This window comes from Ursus arctos, unplaced genomic scaffold (assembly GCF_023065955.2).
Source record: "Ursus arctos isolate Adak ecotype North America unplaced genomic scaffold, UrsArc2.0 scaffold_6, whole genome shotgun sequence".
NCBI lineage: Eukaryota > Metazoa > Chordata > Mammalia > Carnivora > Ursidae > Ursus > Ursus arctos.
In genome coordinates this window covers 77,394,263-77,420,337 of record NW_026623078.1, presented here as the reverse complement: position 1 = coordinate 77,420,337, position 26,075 = coordinate 77,394,263, and the positions used below count along the sequence as shown (strand labels likewise).

General features: G+C 38.3%; 1 protein-coding gene across 4 annotated transcripts in view; it reads right to left on the bottom strand.

The window, feature by feature from the left end:
• The window catches only part of EFR3A (EFR3 homolog A), a 106,137-nt gene that overhangs the window by 5,869 nt on the left and 74,193 nt on the right, over positions 1–26,075 (bottom strand). For all 4 annotated transcript variants that reach the window (XM_026495395.4, XM_026495397.4, XM_057308165.1 and 1 more), the window contains 10 exons: positions 25,017–25,189; positions 24,493–24,568; positions 20,452–20,613; positions 19,651–19,782; positions 18,169–18,236; positions 17,101–17,228; positions 9,299–9,390; positions 4,901–4,949; positions 999–1,102; positions 429–478 (listed from right to left, as the gene is read on the bottom strand). In XM_026495395.4, the coding sequence (XP_026351180.1) occupies positions 429–478; positions 999–1,102; positions 4,901–4,949; positions 9,299–9,390; positions 17,101–17,228; positions 18,169–18,236; positions 19,651–19,782; positions 20,452–20,613; positions 24,493–24,568; positions 25,017–25,189 (1,034 nt within the window). The remainder of the gene's footprint in view (positions 1–428; positions 479–998; positions 1,103–4,900; positions 4,950–9,298; positions 9,391–17,100; positions 17,229–18,168; positions 18,237–19,650; positions 19,783–20,451; positions 20,614–24,492; positions 24,569–25,016; positions 25,190–26,075) is intronic.

The window sequence follows — 26,075 nt, the reverse complement described above, 5'->3', positions numbered from 1 at the left end:
AAGTTTAATGACTGAAGTGAGCCATCTGCTTAGGGAGAATTGGGCTTGCCCTGGAAAAAAACTGAGGTTGAACCATATGAAACAGCAGTGTTTTGCAGGTCAAAATGGTTAAATATGAGAAATTACCTGGTTAAATGTCTCATTAGAATGTGAGTCTTCCAAATTACCCAGATTTCCTTATGGGACTACATGGAAGGAAGGAACAATCTAAAAAGGAAAGCTAGGACAACTGGAAGACACGAGAAGCAATGCTATGAAGGCCTGTCCAAACAGAACGACCACCAAGACAGAGGCACCCCTGTGATCTTGTGTTTGCCCTAACTGAAAAGCACTATTATTACTTAAACACATTCCGCCAGAAATCTATATAGGGGTTTAACAATTTCTCTTTTGTTATTTTATCGCTGTTGGAGTAATAAAATCCTTACCGTATGGTGAGTTCCAATATTTGAGCAAGTCTATCATGAAGCAAATTTGCCTACAAGGAATTAAAAAATTGTTTAAGAATGGATTTTTTTTTTTTACTTCCCAAATACTTACCTATACTAATGCAAATGAAATTTAAAGGACAAAGCGTAAGGGCAACCATGAAGCTGATGGTACGGAGCGCTTTCATGTTTTGGCTCCCCCTGTCCCATCCACTGGAATTTAATGTAAAGTTTCTCTTTCATTCACTTCCTAGTCTCACTGGGAGAAACCACGAGACACATAAAACAAAATACCCACAGCGAAGTCCCTGAAGACCACTGCACAAAAGTACCACAGCAGCAACAATCCTCAACATTCAGTCTGGGAGCTGCCGTCCCCTGTGGCCTGTATTACACACACAGATCACCGAGGCCGCCCAGCCAGGCCGCCAAGGGTTTTCAGTCCCCACCTGATACATTACCTTGTGTTCTGTGGATCTGCATAAAGTGTGGAACCTACCGACTAATGACCAAAAAAATGTCCACAAAATCAAACTCTTCCCACATCCCCTTTACCAACCGTTCACTTACTTTGGATTCACATTGTGCTGCTATTTCTTCAAAAGGTGCTTTCTGGAATTTCTCTATCACAAGACGCCTCTTTTCCTTTTCCTGTTCTTCCATTCCACTGGTATCTATATAAATGTTTAGAAAGACCCATTAGAGGGATTACAGATCTTCACAGAACCTTCCCAATGACCATAAAAGCAAACAGTCTGTAAGTCAAAAATAAAGGTAATTTATAGAACTAGTTTTAAAAGGAAAAAAGCAAAAGACTGAACATCCTTGAAATGTCTATAAGACTAGACAGTAGATATGCAAAACAGTTTTTTAATCTAAGGGTTAAAGCTATCTAGTACAAGATCCTTTCTCAAAGACTACCTTTGACTCTCTTCCCAAAAAAGTAGCATGACAACTATCCTGCAAGCCAAACAACTTCAAGGCCCCACCTGAAAGATGATTCTTTTATGAACATTCATGCCCTGGTACATGAGATACTAAATTAAAAGGCTGCTGAACTTGATACTGAATGGCACAGCGGAAATACAGAGCCATTTAGAACCTACTGTTTTAGCCTTTTGCATTTATTTCCAGTTTGAAAAGACATCTTTTATCTTAAAATGATGTGTGGCCTGACCAAAGTCTGTGAGATAGTAAAATAAATAAATGCCTGTCTTGATACTACGGATATAAGTGAGTACATCTGCTTAAGAATATGGAAATAGGCCTAATTTATGGCTTATTTGTTAATGGTCTACTGCAACCCCCCAGCGATTCTTCAGGTTGTTTTGTTTGTTTGTTTGTTTGTTTTTTCCTGGTTGAGAATTTCATAGGATGAAATGCACGATGTTCAATGTTCTTTAACCCAGACTGCTTTTCAGGTAGACAAACTGTAGGTTATAATTAGCTAGTTTTAAAAAGTGGAAACAGAAATAGCAGGTAGAAAGGAAACTGGCTATTATTAAGGATTTTTTCCTTTGAAACTGTGGCACGTTAACAAAATTGAAGAATTTATACACTTCTGAATGACTAAGAGAGAATTATGATCACCTCTCTGTTGTTCACTAGACCAGGGTAAGCAGCTCAAAAGGCCAGAGGCCAGGCAGGACACATACATGTTTACATGGATCAGGTAAAAGCAGTGGGAAGTAAGGGGACGTGGGCAAGATAAGGCAGATATACCCTGATCTTATCTAAATTTCTGAAGATACTTCCAACTAAAATTTGGCCTTCAGGCAGCAAGTCTGTTTGCCATGCTTTTTGGTATCAAGAGTCCTTTACATCCTTGAAAGTTATGAGAAAACCAAATTGTTATATCCATTGATATTTTCCATATTACAATAAAAACTGAGAAACTTTAAAAACGTTGAACTCCTTTAAAAATAATTCATTTTAAAATTATGAAGCCATTATATGTTAACATAAATAACATTTGTTTAATGAAAAAATGACCATACTTTCCGAAGTGAAAAAACTCAGTGAGGAGAACAGCACTGTTTTATGTTTCTACAAATCTCTTCCATGTCTTGGCTTAAGAGAAGGCAGCTGGATTCCATCGGCAAGTGCATCCAACCCACTGCAGTACGTTATTCTGGTTGAAGTCTATAAAGAGAATCTAGCTTCCGAGAGATATGCACTGGGGGAAAGAGTATTTTAATAGCCTTTCCCAGAACCGTGGGTATTTTTTCTTGGACATTACAACACAGTCTGAAAAGTAGTAGTGTTCTTGATAGCTAGATGCAATACAAAATTTGAAATCTCACTACCTTTTTGTAACTGGTTATGGTAAAATCTATTGGTCTATTTAACACTTTGAATAATCCTTATCTACGCATGTTTGTGTAACATCATGCAATGGTCATGGGGAATACTGATCCAGTGATTTATGCAGGGCCTCTACATGTAGACACGTGTCATGACACACAATTTTTTAAATCCTATTTGGTAGTTACTACCACTGATCTCATTAGAAGCATCTAAATATTTGCGTGCTGTCAAACTCACAGTGGCAGACAAAAGTCAAAATTTTAATTTTGTTCAAAGTGCAAATTTTATCATCAGAAGCAAATACAGAAAGGATGGTTTTGTTTTTTCTCTTGAAGTCACAGCTTCATTTCATTTATTTTCCAGAAAATGCCTACCAAATACCATTTTCTGTCAGTCTTTTTTTTTCTTTCTTTTTGAAGTAAAAGTGATGGTCCTTATAAAAATCAACTAGCTCAGGGGCGCCTGGGTGGCTCAGTTAGTTAAGCGTCTGACTCTTGATTTTGGCTCAGGTCATGATCTCAGGGTCCTGGGACTGAGCCCCGTGTTGGGCTCTGTCCTCAGTGGGGAGTCTGTTTGAGATTCTGCCTCTCTCTCCCTCCCTCTGCTCCACCTCCTGACTTGTGCACACTCTCTTTCTAAAATAAATAAATCTTAAAAAAAAAAATTGACTAGTTCAGCTTGCAAATCAAGGCAATCAAAGAAGTGCTTTACGTGTACTTCCCAAAGACATGTACCCTGGGTTGAGATTTAATAAAATAATTTATATTAAGAGCATTCCTAAATAAAATCTCATTTTAAAATAACTGTGTGTGTGTGGTGCTGAGGAACTGATCGCTGCTAGACTAGCGTGATGCTGCTGCCTCCTTCATTCATGTTGACCGAGGCAGTATAAAGGCTAACAGTGTCTTTACACTCTCATGCAATGCTATGATGAAAGTACTTTTTGCTTGAAGGATCCCTTGCAAGAACCACCACAGGCTATCGAGCGGCCCACGGACACACTGAGAACCCCTGCCCTAGACCGTAAATTTGTCAACATGTCCTATCTTGTTGTTATTGTTATTTTGAAGTAGGTTCCATGCCCAACATGGGGCTGGAATTCACAACCTGAGCCTGAGTCACATGCTCTACCGACTGAGCCAGCCACATACCCCATGACATGTCCTATTAATCTTTAAATGTCTCAAAATATCTTGCATATAATGGATATTCAGAATTGCTTACTGAATTCAATTAATTTTATTTTGGTAAATTTGACATTGAGCACATAATTAAAAAATCCTCTAATGGAGTAAGCCGAAAAAGGTCAGATTTTATTTTATGCATGATGGGTGCTAGAGCATTCCACTTTCCTTGATACTAATTTTCTTATTCTAACAGCTCTGAAAAAATGAGAGCCAATTTCCACCCTTTATTGCTTTACGAGTTAGAAATGAATTGAGAACAAGGTATCATTAGCCTAGCAGTAATTTATATCAATACTTAATTGAAAGAACCATTTTAAAATTTTAAAAAAGAGGCAAATCATAAAATTTATTTCTGTAAGGGCCAAAGGAGAAAAAAGTCAGAGTACTACTTCATGCAATGTGAAAAGATTACAGTCAGTCAAATGTGGGTATGAAATCTGGCACCGCCATCTACTAGCTATGTGATCTCAGAAGAGTTTGTTAATTTCTCTGCCCCGATGTTCTAACCGATAAAACAGCAAGAGTTAACATGGTCCTCTATCATGCCTACTTGCTAACAACCTCAGCCAGCTCCTTTCTCCTAGCCCATTAGAAACACGCTTATTACAGTACTCTGTGCCTGTTAAAAGTTGCTCTATTTAATTCACTCAGAATTATTCAGAATTTTCATCCCCCCATCTCCTACAAAAGGAAATATGCTATTTCTCCTAAATTCGAGCAGCCTGCATGTTGGCCACCAAAGAAGCGTGGCATTAAAATACACTGACGTGCTTTCATAATTCTAGGAAAGTCACCAGACAGAGAAGAATTACCTATAGTAAGACAGGACAAGTATAAAAGTCTAAAAACCACAGCTGAATAAATCAATTACAGATCTACGCAGCAACGTCAAGCCGCTTCTGCTTATGCCGGCACCTCATCAAGTCCTAAGATACAGATAAGCTAGCAAATCATGAGGAGAGTTGACAAAAATCTCACCAATTGCTTTCTTCAATGCTTCAAAGGTGATTTCTTCAGTGTTACTAACCTAGAGAAAAGGGATTTGAAGTAAAATAGAGTTAAGAAAGGTCAATATAAATAACACCTTCACCTCGTTACAATCATCTAAGAACTTTCACAATTGTTTTTCTTCTTTGTGCTGGCTGGGCTTGTGACTATCCTCTGCAGCATCAAGTACTCTCCGCTTCCTCCTGGGTTGGGCCCGGGGCCTACGCAGGGGTTCCCGCCGGCTGGCAGAACCGGCAGCCTGTGCGCAGCCCAACCACCACTGAACTACAGAACTGGATGTCCAGTCGTGGGCTGGGCAGCCAGGGCCCGCTGACTGAACTAGGCTTCCCTAAGTGAACAGCGCACTGAGATAGTCAAGGCAGAGAAAATACGTAAACCCAGTTCAGCTATGTAATACATGACAACTAAGTCTTCTACACCCTCTATAATTCTGGTGCCACATACAGTTTACAAATCAAAAATAAACTGAAAACTTCCAATGGTTTAAAGGCAAGAATCAGCACTTCTTTGGGAAGTGTTCAATGAGTACAGCTAATCAACATCTTAAAATAATCATATTCTGGGTCTTCTAAGGTCAACCACCTGGACTTATTTTCCAGAAATACCCTTTAATAAGAAGCTTCCCCCCTTTCTTGCTTTGAAATATATGAAAAGCATGAAATCAATTGCTTCATGACAAAATATCAGAAATACATTTTATGGCACCAGCACATTTTCAGGGGGAATAACATACCCAGTTACTATAGTATCTCTGAATAGAAGGTAAGAAATGATACCTGAGTACTTGCCTGGGCCTCTGGTCATCCCTAATTTTAGCTCATGAGCTTCTTTTGCTAAGTCTAAGGCGGCAAGACTAACGAAAGCAAGACTTCATGCTCTGCACCTTAGCTTCTCTGTAATACAAAGGCTTTAGCTGGAAATCAAGCAGCAAGAGTTCCACTAGCTCGGTTTTTCTACTGAGGGTTCATTTTTCTAGTTGAAGTCAGATTAAACTTGGGAATCTTCAGTTGCTTTGCTCTAGATATTTGGAGCAGATATACAGGATTAGGCTGGCTCATTAGTTATTTGTACCTACCAGCAGTCTAGTACCTCAATGAAAAAAACCCACGGTCGTTTTTACAACTGGTTAGGAGTTTTAGACTTTTGAGAAACTACTACAATACAGGGAAAAGAACACAGAACTATGAGGCCAGCCTTCTCGTTACACATAACTGTTAATTATTACCTGTAGGATCCCAGGTAAGTGAAAAGTTAAAGTACTTTATTCTAAGAACTCTTCTTTTCTATCGGTTCTTGTTTTCCCTAATTCGTATGATCACGATGCAGTCACTCTGTCCCTCTCCCTTCTAGTTTTTAACCTCCTTTCTCGGACTCCCTTTCAGTCATTTCTTGGCCCTGCCCATCCTGCTCTGGAACAGATTACTGCTCTCCCACCCCCTTCCTCACCTCCTGCCTGGCTACTGGGGGTCCTCCTTACCCAAACTGTAGCCTATTAAAAGGATCTAGTCGCTGGCCTCTCTCCCGCCAGTCTCTTCTTTCCAGTTTAGCCTAGCCACGCTTCTGAGATTTCTTTCACAAAAGCATAGCCCCGATAATGACACTGCCCGAATGTGAGTGTTTCCCTACTTCATACCAAATTATGCACAAAGCCCTCAGGCAGGTGACAAAACCTTCTATAATTTGGCTTCAATCTTGTTTCCCACTTTTTCCTTTTGTGAATCCTATTTAAAAAGGAAAAAAGACCAACTGCTTTATATTAGTGTTCGATGATTCATATTTTTCATACAGTGTAGACACTGCTAAATACAAGTCACCTACTTCATTCGGTGCCCAACCAAACTACAGTCTGTTTGCTTCTCCAGAACACCAGTTGTGTGTTCTGGAGAAATGGTGCAAAGGCACCGGCCTCGAGGAGTTTCAACACTCCTACTCTTGATAACTTTGTCTTATTCATGCTCTACAGCTCTAATCTAGACTGTACAACACCCCTGAGCCCACGTAAAATCTGTTTGTCTTTTTCCAATCAGACTAGTTGTTATGTTACTTCCACTGATATCTTACTAATTTAATAACACCTAGAAGGGCAGCTCCTGACTAATATTACACTAGACTTGTTTTGTTAGCACACATGCAAGTTTCTTTACTCATATTTGGGAAAAGGCAGGAGTGTGTAAAACAACGATCTCTTATTTGTCCTGGAATAAATAACAATTATTTTTAGCCAACCAGTGACTTAATTTTGTACAAGGAAAAATTCAATATGCACTCAAAATGTAATAGGTACAGCCTCCAATCCAGTCCCCCAAATAATTGAGCATTGACTATTACCTTTTAGAAAGAAGAACTGAGTGGTGATTTCAATAGACTACAGTAACAATTTGAGTCATATGTAGGGAGAACAGAAATTTGATATGATCTCATCTAAACATTCTGACTTTAAAAAAAAATGATAAACTCTACAAGCAGATACTGGATAGATCTGAGGACTAACTGGGATTATGTATATAAAATTTCAAATAATTTTGATCGAATACAAGAGTACTGTTTTTTTAAATGGGCAATTCTCTTATTTGATTCATTGTTAGCAAATATACTTATTCATAGCTTGATATTTTGTTACACCATTAACTGATGAACACTTAACTGATGTGTATTTCTCCTCTCCATGCTATGAAATTAATTAGTTCTAGTCTAGAAGGTAATGTTATTTTGTCTTCTGGTTTTTGAACAGTCATTCCTAATATACAAAATCAGATTCCATAATGGTAAATGAGTCTGAAACGCCAATGTGCTCAAGTAACCCTTATAATAAGCTGTACTTAACTTTTCAAATGCTCGATGTGCAGCATATCTGACTGAGGACTTACAGCAAAGAGAAAACAGGGTCTCGAGCAAGTTAACAAATGTATTAATGGACTTTTAATTGCAAAATGTATGTTTAAGAATTTTCTTCCTATAGTAAGTCTTTATGTAATACAAATGTTTTCTTCAGTTCATTTTTATCAAAATAGACTGATTTCTTTGCAACAGCTGGAAGTGCACTATATATATATATTTTAAATAAAAATGGTTAACAAAAGGAGAATGGAAAACCACTCAATAAAACTTATTGCACTCTTGATAAAGTGTATAAACCAAGGCTTTAGATTAATTTTCCCCCCAAAGGTAACAGCAGCAAATTCATCATCATTAAAATACAGAGCCAGCACAATACCCTCCTGACTAGTAAAAATTTAGTATATAAATTAAAATGGCTTTCAAGAGGTGAATTTAGGGAAGATGATTTTTCTTGAGCTTTAAAGTGGCAAGAAACTACACCCACCGTTATTTCAAAATGAACACTAACTGCCTCCTAACTGCTCTTGACACTCTGCTGATAATTTCATAATGAAACTGACTGGTTCTCGTTACTGGGGAGTGGAACAGCATTAAAGATGTAAGCTAGTTGGCTGGAACTTGGCCACCACAAAGTTGTAATTCCTGCAGACTGACAGGGATTGGGGAGGCAGGGGGCTGTGACAGCATGAATTCAGACAAATTCCTTCCCCTTTTCTTAGATGGATAATCTCTTAATTATTTATACTGGGCCATGAGAAATAAGGAAAAACCTAGGAAGGCAAAAAACAGACAAACTCCAAGGAGGAGGCTCACTCAACGTCCTGGTTATTTCAGCATTTTTACTTGACTATCAAAAAATTCTCTGGTGATTTGTGCAGAGTTAAGTCCTAGACAATACTGGCTGTTTTCTTCTTCCTAAAACTCAGGATACACTTTTGTGCTCTACTGAAACAGGAGGAGTCACAGTCCTTAAAGAGGACGCAGGGCACTGATGCAGGGTAGCCTACATTAAATCTATTATAGTCACTATCAAACGATAAACAATGTTCCCTCTGGGCGAGGCTTTGAGACCTTCCACGTAGTATTTGCCTTCACATGAGACTGTACAGTTCCCTTTATTCTCATTTGTTTCATAAATCTTTAAAAATAAAACAGGATTTGGAGAGCCTCCCAATTTAATAACGGGCCTTATATAACATTTCTTACGGATAAAAAAAACTTAGTTCCGTTTCACAGTTCCTTTTATTACGCTAAATCACAATGTAAAACCTAATGACCTCATAATACATATTGTTAAAATTGTTTATCTTTACTGAGAGCTGACACGAGTTTAGTAAAATAAATAAAAAATCAGTTCAAGGCTAAATCAGATTAAAAGCATTAATAGTCTATTAATAGCATTGTTGATTGATTTGGGGGATAATTTAGAGTTGTATTTGCTCCTGTTTGAAAGTATGGAGGGGCAAAAAGCTCTTTTAAATTGATGTCTAGCTCAAGAAAGTACTCTGCCATACACTTTCAGCAACTTACCACATCATCAGAAGGAATGCTGTTGGGTAAAATATCCACCTGAATGGATACGGTGTCCACAATACTCTTTCTTCTCGAAAGTCGATCTTCATCTAAAATCAAAATGGTTTTTCCCCATTACTTGCCAGTTAGAAATGGTATGTCATTTAAAAATTTTACCTATTTCAGGGGGCGCCTGGGTGGCACAGCGGTTAAGCGTCTGCCTTCGGCTCAGGGCGTGATCCCGGCGTTATGGGATCGAGCCCCACATCAGGCTCCTCTGCTATGAGCCTCCTTCTTCCTCTCCCACTCCCCCTGCTTGTGTTCCCTCTCTCACTGGCTGTCTCTATCTCTGTCAAATAAATAAATAAAATCTTTAAAAAAAATTTTTTTTACCTATTTCAGATTTCAAAAAATCTTAGAAAATAAAGTTTGTCTTTTTTGCTCTTTCTTAATATAAAAAGCACTGTGTTCTCAGACTTTTAAATTCCATTAAGCAGATTAAAAAAATAAAACTGATGGGGGTGAACTAAGGGTAATTGTTTTATTTTCCAAAAAGGGGCATTCAGAGCAGCAATGTTACCATTACCCTAATAGCTTAACAAAAAATAAAACAAAAGTCAACACTAAAAGGAGGAATTACATAATCTAAACTGAATATATCCATTTTTCCTGGACACTCACAATATTGCCCTTACATCTCTCATCTCCCCCCGAACAGTGAAAGCTGTGCCCCCATGTCTGCAAGTGTTCACCAGGCACCACATTTGTGGACTGAAAGGATCCGCTGATTCAGTCAATAGCTCCTTCTCCACCCTTTCCAGCCATTCAACTCCACTGGCTCCTCACCTTTGGCTTAAGTCAACCACCTGTCTGGAAAAACTTGCTCTTCACTTCAATGCTCCAGCTAATCTACTTTGTCCCCACTTTGCGAACATGCCTGGGCTGAACCGACTGCTCTAATCTGTCACCACCTATTCTTCTTAACTCCTGCAGTTTTATAATTCTGCCCTCAACCGCTCTTCTCAAAAGAGCGTGTGTCTTTCCACCAAGTTCAACAGCTATTCTTAGGCCCATTTTATGCTTAACCATTTCGTGGAAATTTGAATTTTTTAATTATGATCTCTTCCCACACATTTTTTTCTACTTCGATTTTCTCCTTCAGCATTCAACAAATCTATGAAGGGATCAGACACCATGTTAGGTGTTAGGGAGAGACTGCTTGAATATAGTCCATACCAGCTTAGAGTCTAACAGATAAGACCTAAAATAAGCAGTTACACAAATACTGAAGCACAACGGAGAAGCACAGGGTGCTAGGAGAAGAACACCTAATAGTTACGGTTTGATCCAAACAAAGGTAGGCACTTTATGTATTCCGATACACAGAATTAGAGGTTTATTCAACCACAGTTGAACTGGACAAGTACATTTTCTCTTTTGAGCTGCAGTTCAATATTTCCAATCTCCTATTAGTCAATTCTATTTGACATGTTCTAAACCCAATTTTAACATCTCTAATAAACCATCTTTGTGTCACAGTGCCCTATTTATTTTCAAGAGGGCCTTCATTAAAATACTGCATCTTTTTTGCCTGAATTCTTAAGAGAGCTTCCTACCTGATCTAATTGCTCTCTCCCTTTTATATTGCTAATAGTGTTATTTCGAAAGTAACTCATTTTTAGTCTTAATTATAATTTTAAAACAAATACAGCCCACACACTGATGCAGAGCTTCCCAAGCTTTTACAGTTGGGTTTAGAACATGTCAGAGAAAAATGGAAGAGGCTGCTCACACTGTAGGTTCTGACAGCTCCAGCCCCTATGCAGCTACTAGAACGGCTAAGGAGATCAATATCCAGACACACCTGGAATGTTCCCAACAGCAGCTGGGAAGCTCGGGTCTAGAATCTATGTCTGAGAGCACAGTCACTTCATAATCTGGCAACACGTCATCTTTCTAATCCTATTTTATATATACTGAGATTTTCTTCTACGGAAAGAGTCAAGAATGAAGAACTATAAGAAGGCCAGCACAGATGAAGAAACTGGTTTTTTCTTTCTTTTTTTTTTTTTTAAAGATTTTATTTATTGGACAGAGAGAGACACACAGCGAGAGAAGCAACACAAGCAGGGGGAGTGGGAGAGGAAGAAGCAGGCTTCCCGCTGTGCAGGGAGCCCGATGCAGGGCTCGATCCCAGGACCCTGGGATCATGACCTGAGCCGAAGGCAGACGCTTAACGACTGAGCCATCCAGGCGCCCCAAGAAACTAGTTTGTTACTGACCACTCTTCTACTCCATGGTGGTAATTAATGCTGGTGATCAAATATGGTCGTTCACCCTCTTTCTAGGCAGAGAGTAGGACTGCAATTCTAGCTTCTTTGTGGTTTAGAGGGACTATGTAACTAGTTCTGGCCAATAAAGTACAAATGGTATTCCAGAGAGCAGCCGCTCCATCAGCCTGGATTCCAGGTATGGATGCTATGAAGTTATGCAAAGTTAATTAGAGCAACAAATCTTTACTGCTTTAAACCACTAAGAACCTATGATTGTTTGTTATCACAACTTAACTTAGCCAGGGTTAAAGCTTGGCACTACTAATATTTGGGACCAGATAATTCTTGTGGTGGGGGGGGGCGGTTTCTGTGTATTACAGAATGTTTAGCTTCTACCCACTAGAAGCCAGTAGGGCTATCCCACCTTCCCTTGCCCCACAGTGGCGATAACTAAAAATGTCTCCAGGATTGACAAATGTTTCCTGGCAAGGGCAAAATCACCCTCAGATGAGAATCACTGACCCAGTCCACCCTGACCAATAACAGCCCTTTCTACAATATTCCCTATATGCCACCATCATAAGTTTCTTAAAACACTAACCATATCACTCTACCAAGCCACCTACTTCTTGATGAATTAAACAGCCATTCTGGGGTTTCTGTTCAGATCTTACCAAGAGTAACTTCAACTGCTTCCTAACCTAATGTATCTAATGTTCAAGTATAGTGTGCTATTCTCCCATCTCTGAGCATGCTTTGGCCTCCTGCCTTCCATGCTTTTCTAGAAACAGAAACCCCTCTGGAAACACTTTATTACTTGCCCTCTTTTATATCCTCCCACTATATAAATTCTCATATCTTTTAAAGCCTAAATGAATATATCACTTTCTTAAAATTTTAAATATTACTCCAATTATTTCTACTTACCCCTCTTTCTTCCAGATACAAAAGCTTACTATCACTTATGACTGATCTTCCCCTATCACCCTTCCATCAATATCACCCTTCAAACATTTCCTGGGCCTTGTACTAAGACATGTAAATTAATGCCTTATCTTGGCAATCACAGCAGGAGTTCAGGGACAGACTCTCTGCTTCGCAGGGACCCTGCAGGATTCACTGAGGTTCTGCTGTCAGAAGGCTGGAGGTACGGATGCGCACATACTCAACTGTGACACATCAACACAGACTGCTCTGCTACGGTTTTCAGACGGAAAATACTTCACCTCCTGCTTGTGGCTGTGACCTAGACCTGTACTCTTTGTTTTTCCTTCATGAGCATATGTTCTGATATAAATTACCAAACAGAATGACATCAGTGGAACCGCTACAAAGTAGTACGTGGTCATCACTGCTGACTTGCTTTTACCGTCTAAGTTGGTCAACTGTCAAGGCCTCATCAGAACTCAGGAATAACAGCCTGCTTCTCACAAAAAAATCCTATAAAAGAACTTCTAGGCTAACATACAAAGGCTGATGGGTAGCATAGAAGAGTCAGCTTTAGGTTGAAGATAAAAATAAAAGGGGACGAGAGGCATGAGGGCAGGGAAGGAATCACTGGGTGGCAAAAATCAGTAAGAACATAGTCCAGAGGGAATAGGTTTAAGAAGATTAAAAATTTTTAAAGGGAAGAAAATAAAATGTAATGGGAAACTCTAATATTCTCAGAATTTCATTCTTTTGACCTATACAATCACCTGCTTACAGGTGACTGCAGAACAGCCCAGGTACAACTGTAATCAGATATCATGGACATCTACACGAAAGTAAGGTTTCTAAAACAGCTTATGAAGATAATGCCCCTCGTCCCCGTGGGCCATCTGTGTCTATTCCTGACCTGCTTTTCCAAGCCTATTGAAATGCGGCCTCACTGCAGCCTCCATGGACTGCACCGCTCTGCTGTCTAGAGAACTGCCCTGTCACCATCTCAGTGTCTGATACACACACACTCGGGGGAGACCGCTGCTTCCCGTCCTCGACATGGGCTGGGGTAACCCAGACACTGCTTGCTGTGCCCTCGCCACCTTCCTGTCCCTCCTCCTGCTCCGCTTTCTGTATCTGCTATTCACAACGGTGACCATCGTCTCTTCTTCTTGTTTCTAAGTAGAACTTGGAGTTTAGAAGCAATTCTTAGAACTATGCTCATTACAACCTCTGGACTCCCACACAAACCCATCCCTGACTCTTAGCCGCCTACAGCGCATCCTACTTGGCTGCTCACTGTCAAAGATACTCAGCAAGAGGCTGATCCCCTCAACTACACACTTTTTCCTGTTCATTTCTGTGAATAAAAACTCCATCCTTCTATCATCCAAGATTCAAAACAACGTATAGACAGTTACATCTGAAATGCGTTATCTTTTCCTTTCCTCACTTAAACCCAGTTATATCACCCAGCTCCCCCCCGCCCGCAAGGAAAAGGAATTGAAGCAGCAAATACACTCTGCTCTTACCCTCAGCAGTTAGCCATCCACCCAAGCGTCCAAGGCAGAAACCAAGACAAATCTTTGGCTTTCTCCTTGTCCCCTCATACCAACCAACTGCTTTCAATTCTTTCTTGTAGGTGTTTCTGGAATACTTCTCTGTATTCTCACGTAGTGCAGGCCATGGTCATCACTCCTAATCACTGAAGAGCATTCTAAATGGGTGCTCCATCCCCACTCTGCTGGACAACCATCAGAGTAATACTTGTACAATGTCTACCCTGTTTAAAATCACTCCTTAATTCCCCACTGCTTACAGAACAGTGCAAACTATTCAACCTGCTTTTATAATAACCTACTCCTCGGATTCAGTGTAAATACACAAACTTCATACTAATTCCTTGAAGAATGATGTTCTTGCCTACATCATTCTGTCACACACGCCGTCACGCTTCTGAAGGAAACACTTGCCTAACATCTGCTTCAGGCTCAGCCTAGGAGTTGTTCCCTTTGGAAGACACCCCTGGCCCACCAAATCTAGACCAAATCCTCTCCTAGCTGCTGCCTGAGACACCCAAACTTCTCTAGAGGATCACAGCCCTGAAGGTCTGCTGTAACTGTCCAGTTATTTGTCCTGTTCGAGACAAATTGTATAATGAATTATCCTCTTTCTTATGCATCTCGAATAAAACTGGTAAAACGCCATCAGGGGGGAACTGAGAAAACAGTCACTAAAATAATCTGTGCTTCGTGGTCCAGATGAGGAACCCAGTTGATGAAACTGTCAGTTCTGTGAAAGTAGGGACTCTGACCTGTTTTGTTCATTCTTACTTCTCTTTGCATTGAAGCTGGAACTGTAAATACTCATAAACACCTAATTATACAAGTTTACTACAGCCACTGACACCTCTGATTGATCTAGCTGAGGGGTATTACTGTACCCCCTCACGGAGGAGTATTAAGCACATGCCTAGACTTACACTATTCACTCAAGTTCTAGGTTGATTTGGGATAAAAGAAAAATGCTATAACCACCTTACACATAGGGACCACTTACTATATGTCAGTCACCAACAGTTTTTGAACTGTTGGTGGAACTTTAGGCAGACCATTCTTCTTTCTTTAGAATCAATTACCATTATATTTCAATCATGTGCCTGCCTTCTCCACCAAATTTTAATCCCTAACATCTTTCTACCTTCAGAAACCACAACAATGTTCAATACAGAGTAGGCACTCAGTCATGGTTTATGGAACACATGAAAAAAACCAATCTGGATCAGTAGGGATGACTGAACAATCTTTATGTATATGGAAAACAGTAGTGCTACCTAATCAAATCATTTAGTTTCTACCTCATTATTCTCCTTTGTAAACAAGACAATGCTACCTACTTCACCAAACCTTTAAGGATTAAATGAGAAAATGAACACAAGTGCGTCTCTCAGTGACTGGCACCGAGTTAATGCATACTAAATGACTGCTAATATTTTCAGGATGAAGGTATAGGCATGATACACAGCAAACTAAGTATGTTTTGCTTTTTCTCTTGATATATTCTTCTTAAATCCCTTATTTTTAAAAATGAGTGTCTGATGGTTACCCAGCAAAAATATTTTAATAAGCAATTGATTATACCATAAAGTTATCACTGCATCTTCAGACTCTTTCTGTATGAAGACAGGACGTACGTGCCACAGAGTGGTTCTAAACTATCAAAGTTTTTATAAATCAGAAAAACCTTATTCACACTGAGGGATTTCTATGCAGTTACATAATTAAATATATAACGAAATATTCAGAATTCTCTCAGTCAATGATAGAGAGGCAATAAGAATGAGAATATATCTATTGCGGGAGAAGAGCCAAACCACCTGTTAAAACAACGGAAAGTACCATAATTTTCATTAAAGATTGTTACTTGTTAAGAGTCCCATCTGTTAAAGGAACAGGGTAAAAGGAAACAGCAAGGGTGAAAATATACTACGGCTACTGGGAAGGTAAAGGGAAATAACCACGGAACTTATAACTACATAAAATTCACAGGCCACTGGCTCCATTTCTAAAAGGCAAATTTTATTAAGCTATTTTCCTAGAGGACAGGTGAGGGAAGGGCAGGCCAAACGGACACGTGGATTTACCTTTGTGCTTGTGCCTGGGTTTATGAGGTTTTTTGCCTGAAGGAAAGAGAGCTAAATCCAAATTATAAGAATGAAATATTTTTAAGGTCTTTTAAAAAAATTTTTTTAAATTACAAAACTGTACTACTGTTATATCCCCAAGGAATTCATGAGGTATAGAACTTTTCATAGTATAGAATGTAAAAGAAAATGCAAAAGCATTCATTGACGACTCAGAGGGTTGTGAACTAACATTAGAATAAATGTGCGTGTTTGGGATCCACATTATAAAAAAGACAGTTATTTATAAAGATTATGCTATTTGTAGTGATTAACCCAGAAAACCACCTAATTCAAACCGTTCTCATATAGAACAGAGGTGTCCCCAAAGCAAGAAGTAGTTCTTTTACCAAATTTAATACTTATACGACCATCAAATGACAATGAAGGCATAGGACAGAGAGACTCTGACATCAGCTGTTAAACACTGAATGCAAGACACTATGTAGTTCTGCCTTAAAAACAACAGAATTATTTGAGGCAATGAAAAGAATGGAAGGAAATACATGGTGCACAGAGGAAAACACATTCTTAACTTAAAGGGTCTGCAGGCCTTTTACAGAGCAGATAGCACTCTTTCCAATGAAAGCAGTTACCTGATTCATTCAGCTCAACAGTCACGAATCACTCATTAAACAATTTACATATATTTCCGTAAGTCAAAGACAAAATGGGTTAATGAGAGAAGATTTCCATGGGCTTCTCTGTTTAAAGTACTATAATATGTTAAGTATAATACTAACAATCACTTAAGGACTCCATTTGTTCATGATAAAATCATTACTAAAGGTTTTCAAAAGGAAACTTTTAAAGTGGAAGTAAAACCTTCTAAGCATTTGAAAAACTGTGATAAAATATGTATACAAACTCATTGCTAATTGGGTTAATGGAAAAATTACGGAAACGTAATCACCAGGGTTAGAGTCCAACTACCCTCCTCTTACCTGTTACTTGTGGTACATACGGTACTGACAACCTCTCAACACTGTAGCCACTTCCACCTAGTGACTCTGCAATCTTGTTCGTCAAAAAGTATAAATTTTTGTCATGCTTCTCTAAAGATTTTGGAAGCCTGTCGGGTTGATCAAAACAAAAGTCATTCAGCATTATTTAAATTACTAAGCAAAAATAAGTTAATATGCAAGCATGCTAGATCAAAGCCTAAATATAAATATAAACACAACTTAAACTGTAATTAGTGATAAAAAATCAGTGTATTTTTGGTGACCAATCTGACTATAAAAACACATGGTATGTAGTCCCATATGTTAAGCATTCTGCTGTGATTCCTTCTCCAATAACGTTCCAATGGGGAAGTCAGCCTTTAATTATTCTGTGGGTATTCACGCATTAAATGATGAAGGACTAAAGATGGACTGAATTCAGCTTTAACCTGCATGCTAATTAAAACTGAGAGAAGAAAATCAAACTGCAGCTCAGTGATTGCTAATGAAACACTTACCAGCCCATGAAGTGATAAGAAACACCTGACCAATCACATAAAGGTCCACTTTCTTCTCCAACTGTCTGATATCTTATGGTGATGCTTTCAATATCACACTGCTTTTACAGCCCCAAAGTCTGAATAAAGTATAGTTCACATATATGTTGTTTCAAGAGCAAGGGACAGTGTAGGGTGTAACACCGATTTTCCTTAATAGTCTCTGTCCCATCGTTTTGTGAATGCTGTTATATATTACTGAAATTCTTGACCAGAATACTGTATTCTCTTAAAGAAATGCTTATTTATATTTGAGAACATGCTATATTTAAGAGATATATCTCTATATTAAAAAGAGGTAAGGTAATTTTTTTTCATCAAAGGTCGACTCTGTGCATGAGTCTACACTTATAATGTACAAGAACTTTTATAGTAAGGAAGTCAGATGTATTAAATGACAGAAATACAAAATATACGAAAATATTCTAACAACACTTTACTCCTTTATAATCATCACTGACTGGTTTCTCAAGCCAGTGCCTCTTCCTTAAAATGTAAAGAATTAACATACATGCACTTATCTCTGAAAATATGCTCTGGTAGAAAATACGGGGCTTCCATAGTTCGAATTTCAATAACCTGAAAAATACCCAAAAACAAAACAAAAAAATCAAAAACCTCACTCCTCAGGACCTGGCTCTGAAAATCTGGAAAACTAAAAACACAGAAATTAAACATTTATAAAAATACCAGCACTTTATTTTGGACTTTAAGCTATGTTTAGAGCCCACATGCAGAGATCATTTTATTTTCACATTTATTATTTTAAAAATTCAGAAGGTAACAAAACCATGACAATAAAATAATGCATGCAGTACCAAAAACAATGATGTATTATATTTGATTGAACCTACTATAAAAGGATAAGAACATGTATTTTCTCGAGTGCCACTGCGTTGGAAACCCCCTGACAAAGCCCAAGGCTGTGAGCACCCTCACTCTCCCGAGCCTCCTTCTGTAGCGTGTGTGTGAGGTCTCAATGCACTTCTGAGGCCGGGCTCCTCTGTGCCACTGTGAGCAACTCCGAGGGGAACCTCTGCTTTTGAAGTATTTTATCTCTAAGGGCAGGCATCAGATAGTCAACCATTTGTCTAATGAATGAATGAGTTTTATTTCTTAGAATGCACTAAAAGCCTGCATTTTAGCATGGACTGAGAGATGCACTTCCAATATCAGAAAAATGAGGCTCTCCTTGACCAGTATCTTTAAAGAATAAAAATTACAGTGGACTTTCTCTGCCAGGTAAGTTAGAGGCTCTGAAATGCATATTAAATTATGCAAGTAGCTATTTAATGAGTTATTGCTGACAAAAGCTGAATATAATTGAATAACACAAGACAAATCTCTAACGAATGTTTTCCTCAATAATTCAACCTTGGAGACATGGCTCAAATAGACTGGTTCAAAACAATAACTAAAATAGGGGCGCCTGAGTGACTTAGTTGTTAAGAGTCTGCCTTCGGCTCAGGGCCTGATCCCAGGGTCCTGGGATCGAGCCCCACATCAGGCTCCCTGCTCTGCTGGGAACCTGCTTCTTCCTCTCCCACTCCCCCTGCTTTGTGTTCCCGCTCTCGCTGGCTATCTCTCTCTGTCAAATAAATAAATAAATAAAATCTTAAAAAAAAACCCAATAACTAAAATAGTATAAAACAGTATAACTAAAAATAATTTAGATACTGAGATTCATAATGGCTTAAAAAGAAAACAATTATGTAAGAATTCACATGACATTCTAGAAGAAAACCATGCATTCTACTTGACCACTATACAAAAAAATTCTAATAAAGCAACAGGCATCAAAGAAAATATGAACACTAGTTGTAGTTTTACTTTAGTTTCAATTAAGTCACTACTGAAAAAGTGATGCATACTTTTACAGCATAATCTTTAGAATTTGATACACAATCATCAAAATTAAAAATAATCAGAACTGGGGGAAAATCAGCCATTTTTATACAAAAATTAAGTTGAAGGACTTTTCCAAACATCTTACCTTGCTAACATGTTGACAAAATGCAGGGACAGCTATCATCTGACTTACAAAGTTGAGGTATGCCGCCACCAGTGCCATGATCCCACAGCGATGGAACATGGGCAAATTATCCTCATTGATAATTGCACTGTCCTTTAATAAAAAAACAAACATGGCTGACAGATCAACGTCTTATGCTCCATTAGTGCTTTCTCTATGATTACACAGAAAAACTGCAGGTCGTTTGTGGACTGCTGATAAAAATGTTACCTTCTAAGAAGTTGTTTTTTTAAAGAATTCTGAAAGGAGAATAAATGTCCATTTACAGGAGAGTTCAATCTCTCAAATAGCTCTTTCTTAGGAAAGTCTTTCAGGGGGCGGGGGGATAGACAAATACACACACACGTGTGTGTGTGTATACATGCACATGTACACATTTATGTCTTGCACTAAAATACCTATCTGATACATATTCCCATCACACACTGTCCTTTGCACACTCCAATGAGACAGCTACATATGTAATGACTATGCAACAACCCTTTTCCCCACTAGACAGAGTATGGGTGGAAGGGCCACACTGCCCCCTCTTCACAGTACTCCCAAGGCTCTGAGCAAATCTGGCACACAGCTAATGCTCACTCAATATTTGTTAAAAGAATGAATATGATCATAACCTGGAGTACCTTCTGTTTAAAACTAGACACCTCCCTTTTAAAATTCATGTTCTTGGATACTTGGATAAAGGCAAAACCACTTTAAAGATGGTGCCTAGTTCATAAAAAACAATGTTTTCTTCACTGAAAGATTATGAAAGCATACCTGTAAAGCAATGGCTAAACGAATGAGATCAATAACCACTTCTTCATTGGCCAATTCAATAGTTATAAGAGCAAGAGAAGTATAAAGTAGCTCATAGTTCTTCTGAACATTGTCTTCCTCTTTACAGCCCAAATATATGTGCCGATACAGTTGTTGCCCATTCTGAAAAGGGAAGTGACAGAGGAAAAAGATGATTTTGCTTAAGAGTAGTAGAGGCAGATTTCATATACATATGCATATAACCTCCTACAAAGTAGCTTTTATTACATAACATGGAAGAGAAACTTAAGCTAATAATCAGATGGTCAAATTGTATTACAACTATCAACATCAACAGATATGCTAATATACAACTACCAGCTAAGACAGAGTTGAAGCAGTAACCAGAAATAAAAATAGCAGCTAAGAAAGAGTTCCAGTGTAAACAATGAAATGCTTTTAGTGATAATTTGAAAAGACAAAAGCAAATCATAGACTGGGGAAAAGGCTGAAACAGCTGGCAGAGTTATGGGAGATGCTTCTGCAATACAGCCTTGGCAAGGATAAAAAAACAGACATCTGGCTAAGGGGAAGAGGACTCAGGCTTTCTTGCCTTTGGAGGCGATCTCCTGTGAGGTGGGTTGGGAGCTGTCCGAGGAAGAGCATCTGCAGGTTCCACTATGACACTCTGACATGGAATGAGCAAAGGCAAGCCTAAAGCCTTATACAAGGGAGAGGTTACAGAAACACTCCAGGGACTGCAAAAGGTTTTCCCCTAAACCAAACTAATCTAAATATATTAATACAGAATGGAAAAGCCTCTCCTATCTAAAGCATTCCTGGGTACAGGCCCAACTTTGCTAAGTGAGAGCTAACAGAAATAAGAGCGTGTTCCCCATTGAAAGTCTAAGTGACTTTACAAGGTAAATTATGTGGTTAATTACTATGTGGTACTTTATGTGGTTAATTACTAGCAGTAATTAACTCAAGCTGTTGCACTGGTTCTCAACACTAATTGTAAGCTACGATCATTGAGAAACTGGAATGACCACCATGCTTCTACCCTCTCCACTGCCCACCCCCAATATGATTTAGCTGGTTAGTGGTGAAACCCAAGTATTTTTGTAGCATGAAGCCCCAGGTGATTCTAATAGTAGCCGGGTTAAGACTAGGGGCCTATTCACTCATACGTGGAGGGACTTTAGCTTAACACTCTGGGCCTGTTTCTCAGCAGGTTAACCTGACTGTTCACTTTAGGGGAAAGGACTGAACAAGATGAACACAGTCTTCTGAATCCAGAGTTTGCTTCTCTCAAATTGTTCCATACCTGGGTGTGGAACAACGGTCTATGTACTGGGCCCTCTCCAACCCCTTTCTTGAATCCTATGGTTCCTAAACATCATTAACATTAAAGCTTGTACACACGGGAGTTTAGACATCAGGTTCCTTAAGTAATTCAAGTTGATTTTGTACCTACTACATACATACCCATCAGATTAGATAACATTAAAATCTAACATTATGCGCTATAATAATATGGTGTAAGTTGGTGTGATGATTTCACAAAGTGGTTTGGAATTGTCTAATAAATCTGAAGAACCCATTACTTGGCAATGTCTCTCCTACAGTCCTTAAAGAAATGGGAGTTACATGCAGTACACCACATGTACAAGAACGTTCACAGCAACCCTGTCTGCAACAACCCCAAACCAGAAACAATTCAAATGTCCCCAGCAGGAGAACAGATAGCTTGTGGTATATTCCTGTTACACAATACTACGCAGCTACACATACGAATGAATTCTACCAAAATAGAGCTAAATGAAAGAAAACATAAAGGAACATGTAACATAGGGTTCCGTTCACACAAATATAAAAACTGACAAAACTACACTGTATTGTTCAAGAATCGAAAGATGTACATTTAGGTGGCAAACTGTAAAGAAAATGAAGGAGCCCGTTTTCATAAAAGCACAGGGATTGCTATCTGCTGTGGACGACATGGAGCCATGGACAGGCCGGGCATGTGGGGGGCCTACATTGTTGCTCACTTCAGAGTAATAATGCCCATGCATTTTGTATTTCGTAATAATTGGTACTTTTTTTGCTAAGTGATACCCTGAATTGCTGAAGCCATTAACAAGAGCTCTTTCATCTGGTGATATTTTGTCAGGATTCTAGCTTTAGGAGAGGAGCCCTGCCAGGTGAGCCACGAGATACTGAGTGGCGGTGGCTTTTCCTTGTACCTGCAAGGACAGCTTCATTAGGAAGGAGGAGGTGAAGCAGCACCTCCCAGGGTAACCTGTGCGGGCTTCCTGCCCCAGGACAGGTTTTCAAACACAGACCTGATGTTTAAGACATCCCTAAAACATTCGGATGGAGCAGTTTTGGGATGGGTAGTAATATCCAAAGGGCAGGCCATCATCCCCTGGCTACAGAACCTCAACTTTTTTTCCTTTAGGTCTTTGTCGAAATTTCCACAAGGTGCCAGTTAAAGTTGCCAAAGGAAACCAAACAGCGTTTTGACTGAGAGGATAAATTGGAAGGTAAATGAAAAAAGGGTGTCCAGTTGTAAAAATAAAATTTGATTTAAAAAAAAAAAGTGAACAGATTGCACCAAAAGAAAAATACACTAAAAAGAAGTTTATACTAACGGTAACAAATGCTTAGCCAGTTATTTTAAATTATAAAATCGAAGGATAAGCAATTCAGAGAACAACTTTAAAAAATTCAAAATTGGACATGGAATAATAGTCCAATCTTTTGGTTCAACTGGACCCTTTGAAAATTAGTTGGCTAGCAAAATTAATGGGAAAAAGGATTATTTCTACCACTGTCATACCAGATAAAATAAAATGAATCCAGTCCCCAAATTCAGGATTGCTTAATGTCATTATATAAAGTCAAAGCTTAAAAGCTAGTTATCAGTGAGTTTTCAAAATTCATTCTATTAATCATGATTAAAAGTTCTTCAGTTATGAGAAACAACTTCTTTCATTAACTGGATAATATAAGGAAATACTGAAAAAAGTAAAAGTTGAAAAGAGCTAATGCCTTTGTCCTATTAACCACTTTTTTTCATACACAACAGAGCCAAACTTAAAGAATTATTTTATTCACGTTAATTTAGTAACTGTTATTTTATAAATCATTTTTCAAATGAAGATTTTAAACTGTGGGGACATTAACTTGAAACACAGCAATCAAAAGTAACAGAGACAGCAAAATAAAAGATGGTGACAGGGACAAAGCATGGATGGTCTAGTGATGAGCCACAGAAGAACACGGATTATAGATATCTGCAACTGTCTTCCTATGGGGCTCTCTGTCTGTTGTTCCCTGCACCTCTAAAGACCAAGGCTCACTTATCCAGCAAGACTGAGATTATCTTGAGGCCACTTGGTATGTGTGTCGTGGATACTGCTGTATCTCTCAATGTTGAGCTCAGAATCTGACAAATACTAAGTGCTCAAGCTTTGGATGAAGAATACACAGAAAGATTATTCAATATGCTAAATAACTTTAGGAGTCACAATTTTCTAAATTCAGCCATTTGCCAACAGACATACAAAATTCAACCAATCATAATGAACATCTGGTTACATATTACATTTAAGGGCAGAGATCCTGCCTACCTCATCTTTATATCCCAAATAATGCACAGAACAATGAATACCAAATACACAGCAAAAACATAAAACACTCATTATATTTATTTATTCAATAGTGATAAGTATTTTCAAAAACTTGAAGCCACTAAAAGTGGAATTAGTGTGTGTGCCTGGGGTGGAGAGGAGTGCAGGACAGAAATTACAGGGAGACGTTTTACTCAAAGGAGAATTTAGAACTACTGCAGCATCCACCAAAGCTTAAACACAGGCTGGAAGAGACACCATCAAGAATGTTGCGGTAATGTGGGAAGGCTAAAGATGGCTGTTTGAGATTTCCAACTCTACAGAATTCAATGGCTTCCTTTTAAAGTCATAGATCAATATAAAACTACCTAACAATTCAAACAGCTATAACTTACATCATGCATTATTTTTAAGAAAATAATCTTACCTTTTTCATGAAACTTGTATCTTGTCTACAAATTTTTTCTCTTTTTATCTTTAGGTCAGCTACATCTGGTATTATTCTAGAGACAACATGTAATTTTTAATGAATAGCACATTGAGTTATAATATCATGTCTTCTAAGGCAAATCACAGTTAGGAGTTTGAACTATTTAACACATTTCAATGAGCATTTGAAATAAGCCTATATGTAATGATACTACTGAATTACCAAGCTCAATTAAGGGGAACTCTTACATTCATCTTGACTCCTTTCATTCCTAAGTTTAAAGCAAAACCAAAATAAAATTCATGTAACTAGTAAATACTAGTAGATGAGATCTCTGAAAGTACATTAAATGACCTTCGAACACTTGCTATCTTAAAATATAGTAAATTGTCTAGTACCAATTAAATAAAACTTTGAATTAAAACTTAAAAATCTTAGATTAAAAAAATCACAATACTTGAATACATTAATGTGAGAATTTAAAAACATTATCACTAAGCCTATTTCAAAATGGCTCATACCTGATCCCTCGGAGTTTTGCCCTATTGTCATGGCGATCCATGAGATTATGCATTACTTCCAAGACTAACTGTCTCAGTTCATAGTCTTCCATGAGGGATGGTGATAACAAAGGATCCAGAAAAGATCCAGGCAATGCAGTAACAATTGTCTTTGCTTTGTATCCAGAGGTTACCTGGTTATAGGGAGGAAAAACAAAGAAACAAAAAACCTTTGTCATGAGTCCTTCTTTGGTAAAATTCTCAAACTGTTTTATAAAAACCATAAATTTAGGGAAACAGCAAGTATGAAGGTAAGCCTGAATGAAAAACAAAAAGGAAATTTATAAGCTAATGAGGATTTTGGGGCACCTGGGTGACGCAGTCAGTTAAGTGTCCGACTCTTGGTTTCCGCTCAGGGTGTGATCTCAGGGTCATGAGATCGAGCCCCACGTCAAGCTTGTGTTCACTGTGTAATCTGCTTAAAATTCTCCCTCCCTGTCCTTTTCCTTCTGCCCCTCCCCACCATGCTCTCCCTCTAAAATAAATAAATAAATAAATCCTAAAAAAAAAAAAAGTAATCAGGATTTTAATGAATTTGCAAAAACATCATAATAAAGAGAGTAAAATTAATAAAAGCACATATTTACTATGTGCCAGGCACAAGTCTCAGTACTGTATGAATATTAACTTCCTCTTCACCACATCCCTATGAGGCAGTCATCAGTGTATATCCCCATTTTGTAACAGAAAAGAGGCTCAGAGAGGTCAAGAATCTGTGGAATAGGTAGTAAGTACAAGGTTATTAGGTAGCAAATAGTACAGTACAGGTAAGACCTGAAAAATTTAAATTTAAATTGTCAAATTATTCTTTTGAAGTAAGCAGTTTAGGGTAACAGGAATATATTTTTATTTTGTAAAGCTGTACTTTATTCATTACTTGATTTGACATTTCTGAATGTATCTCTGTCTTCTAAATTTAAAGCTTTTCAAGAGCATATGCTTAAATGCTACTAAGCATTTTAACCATCCCACATAGACATTCATTCAGGTGACTCTGGTACAATTAGGATTAGAGACAAG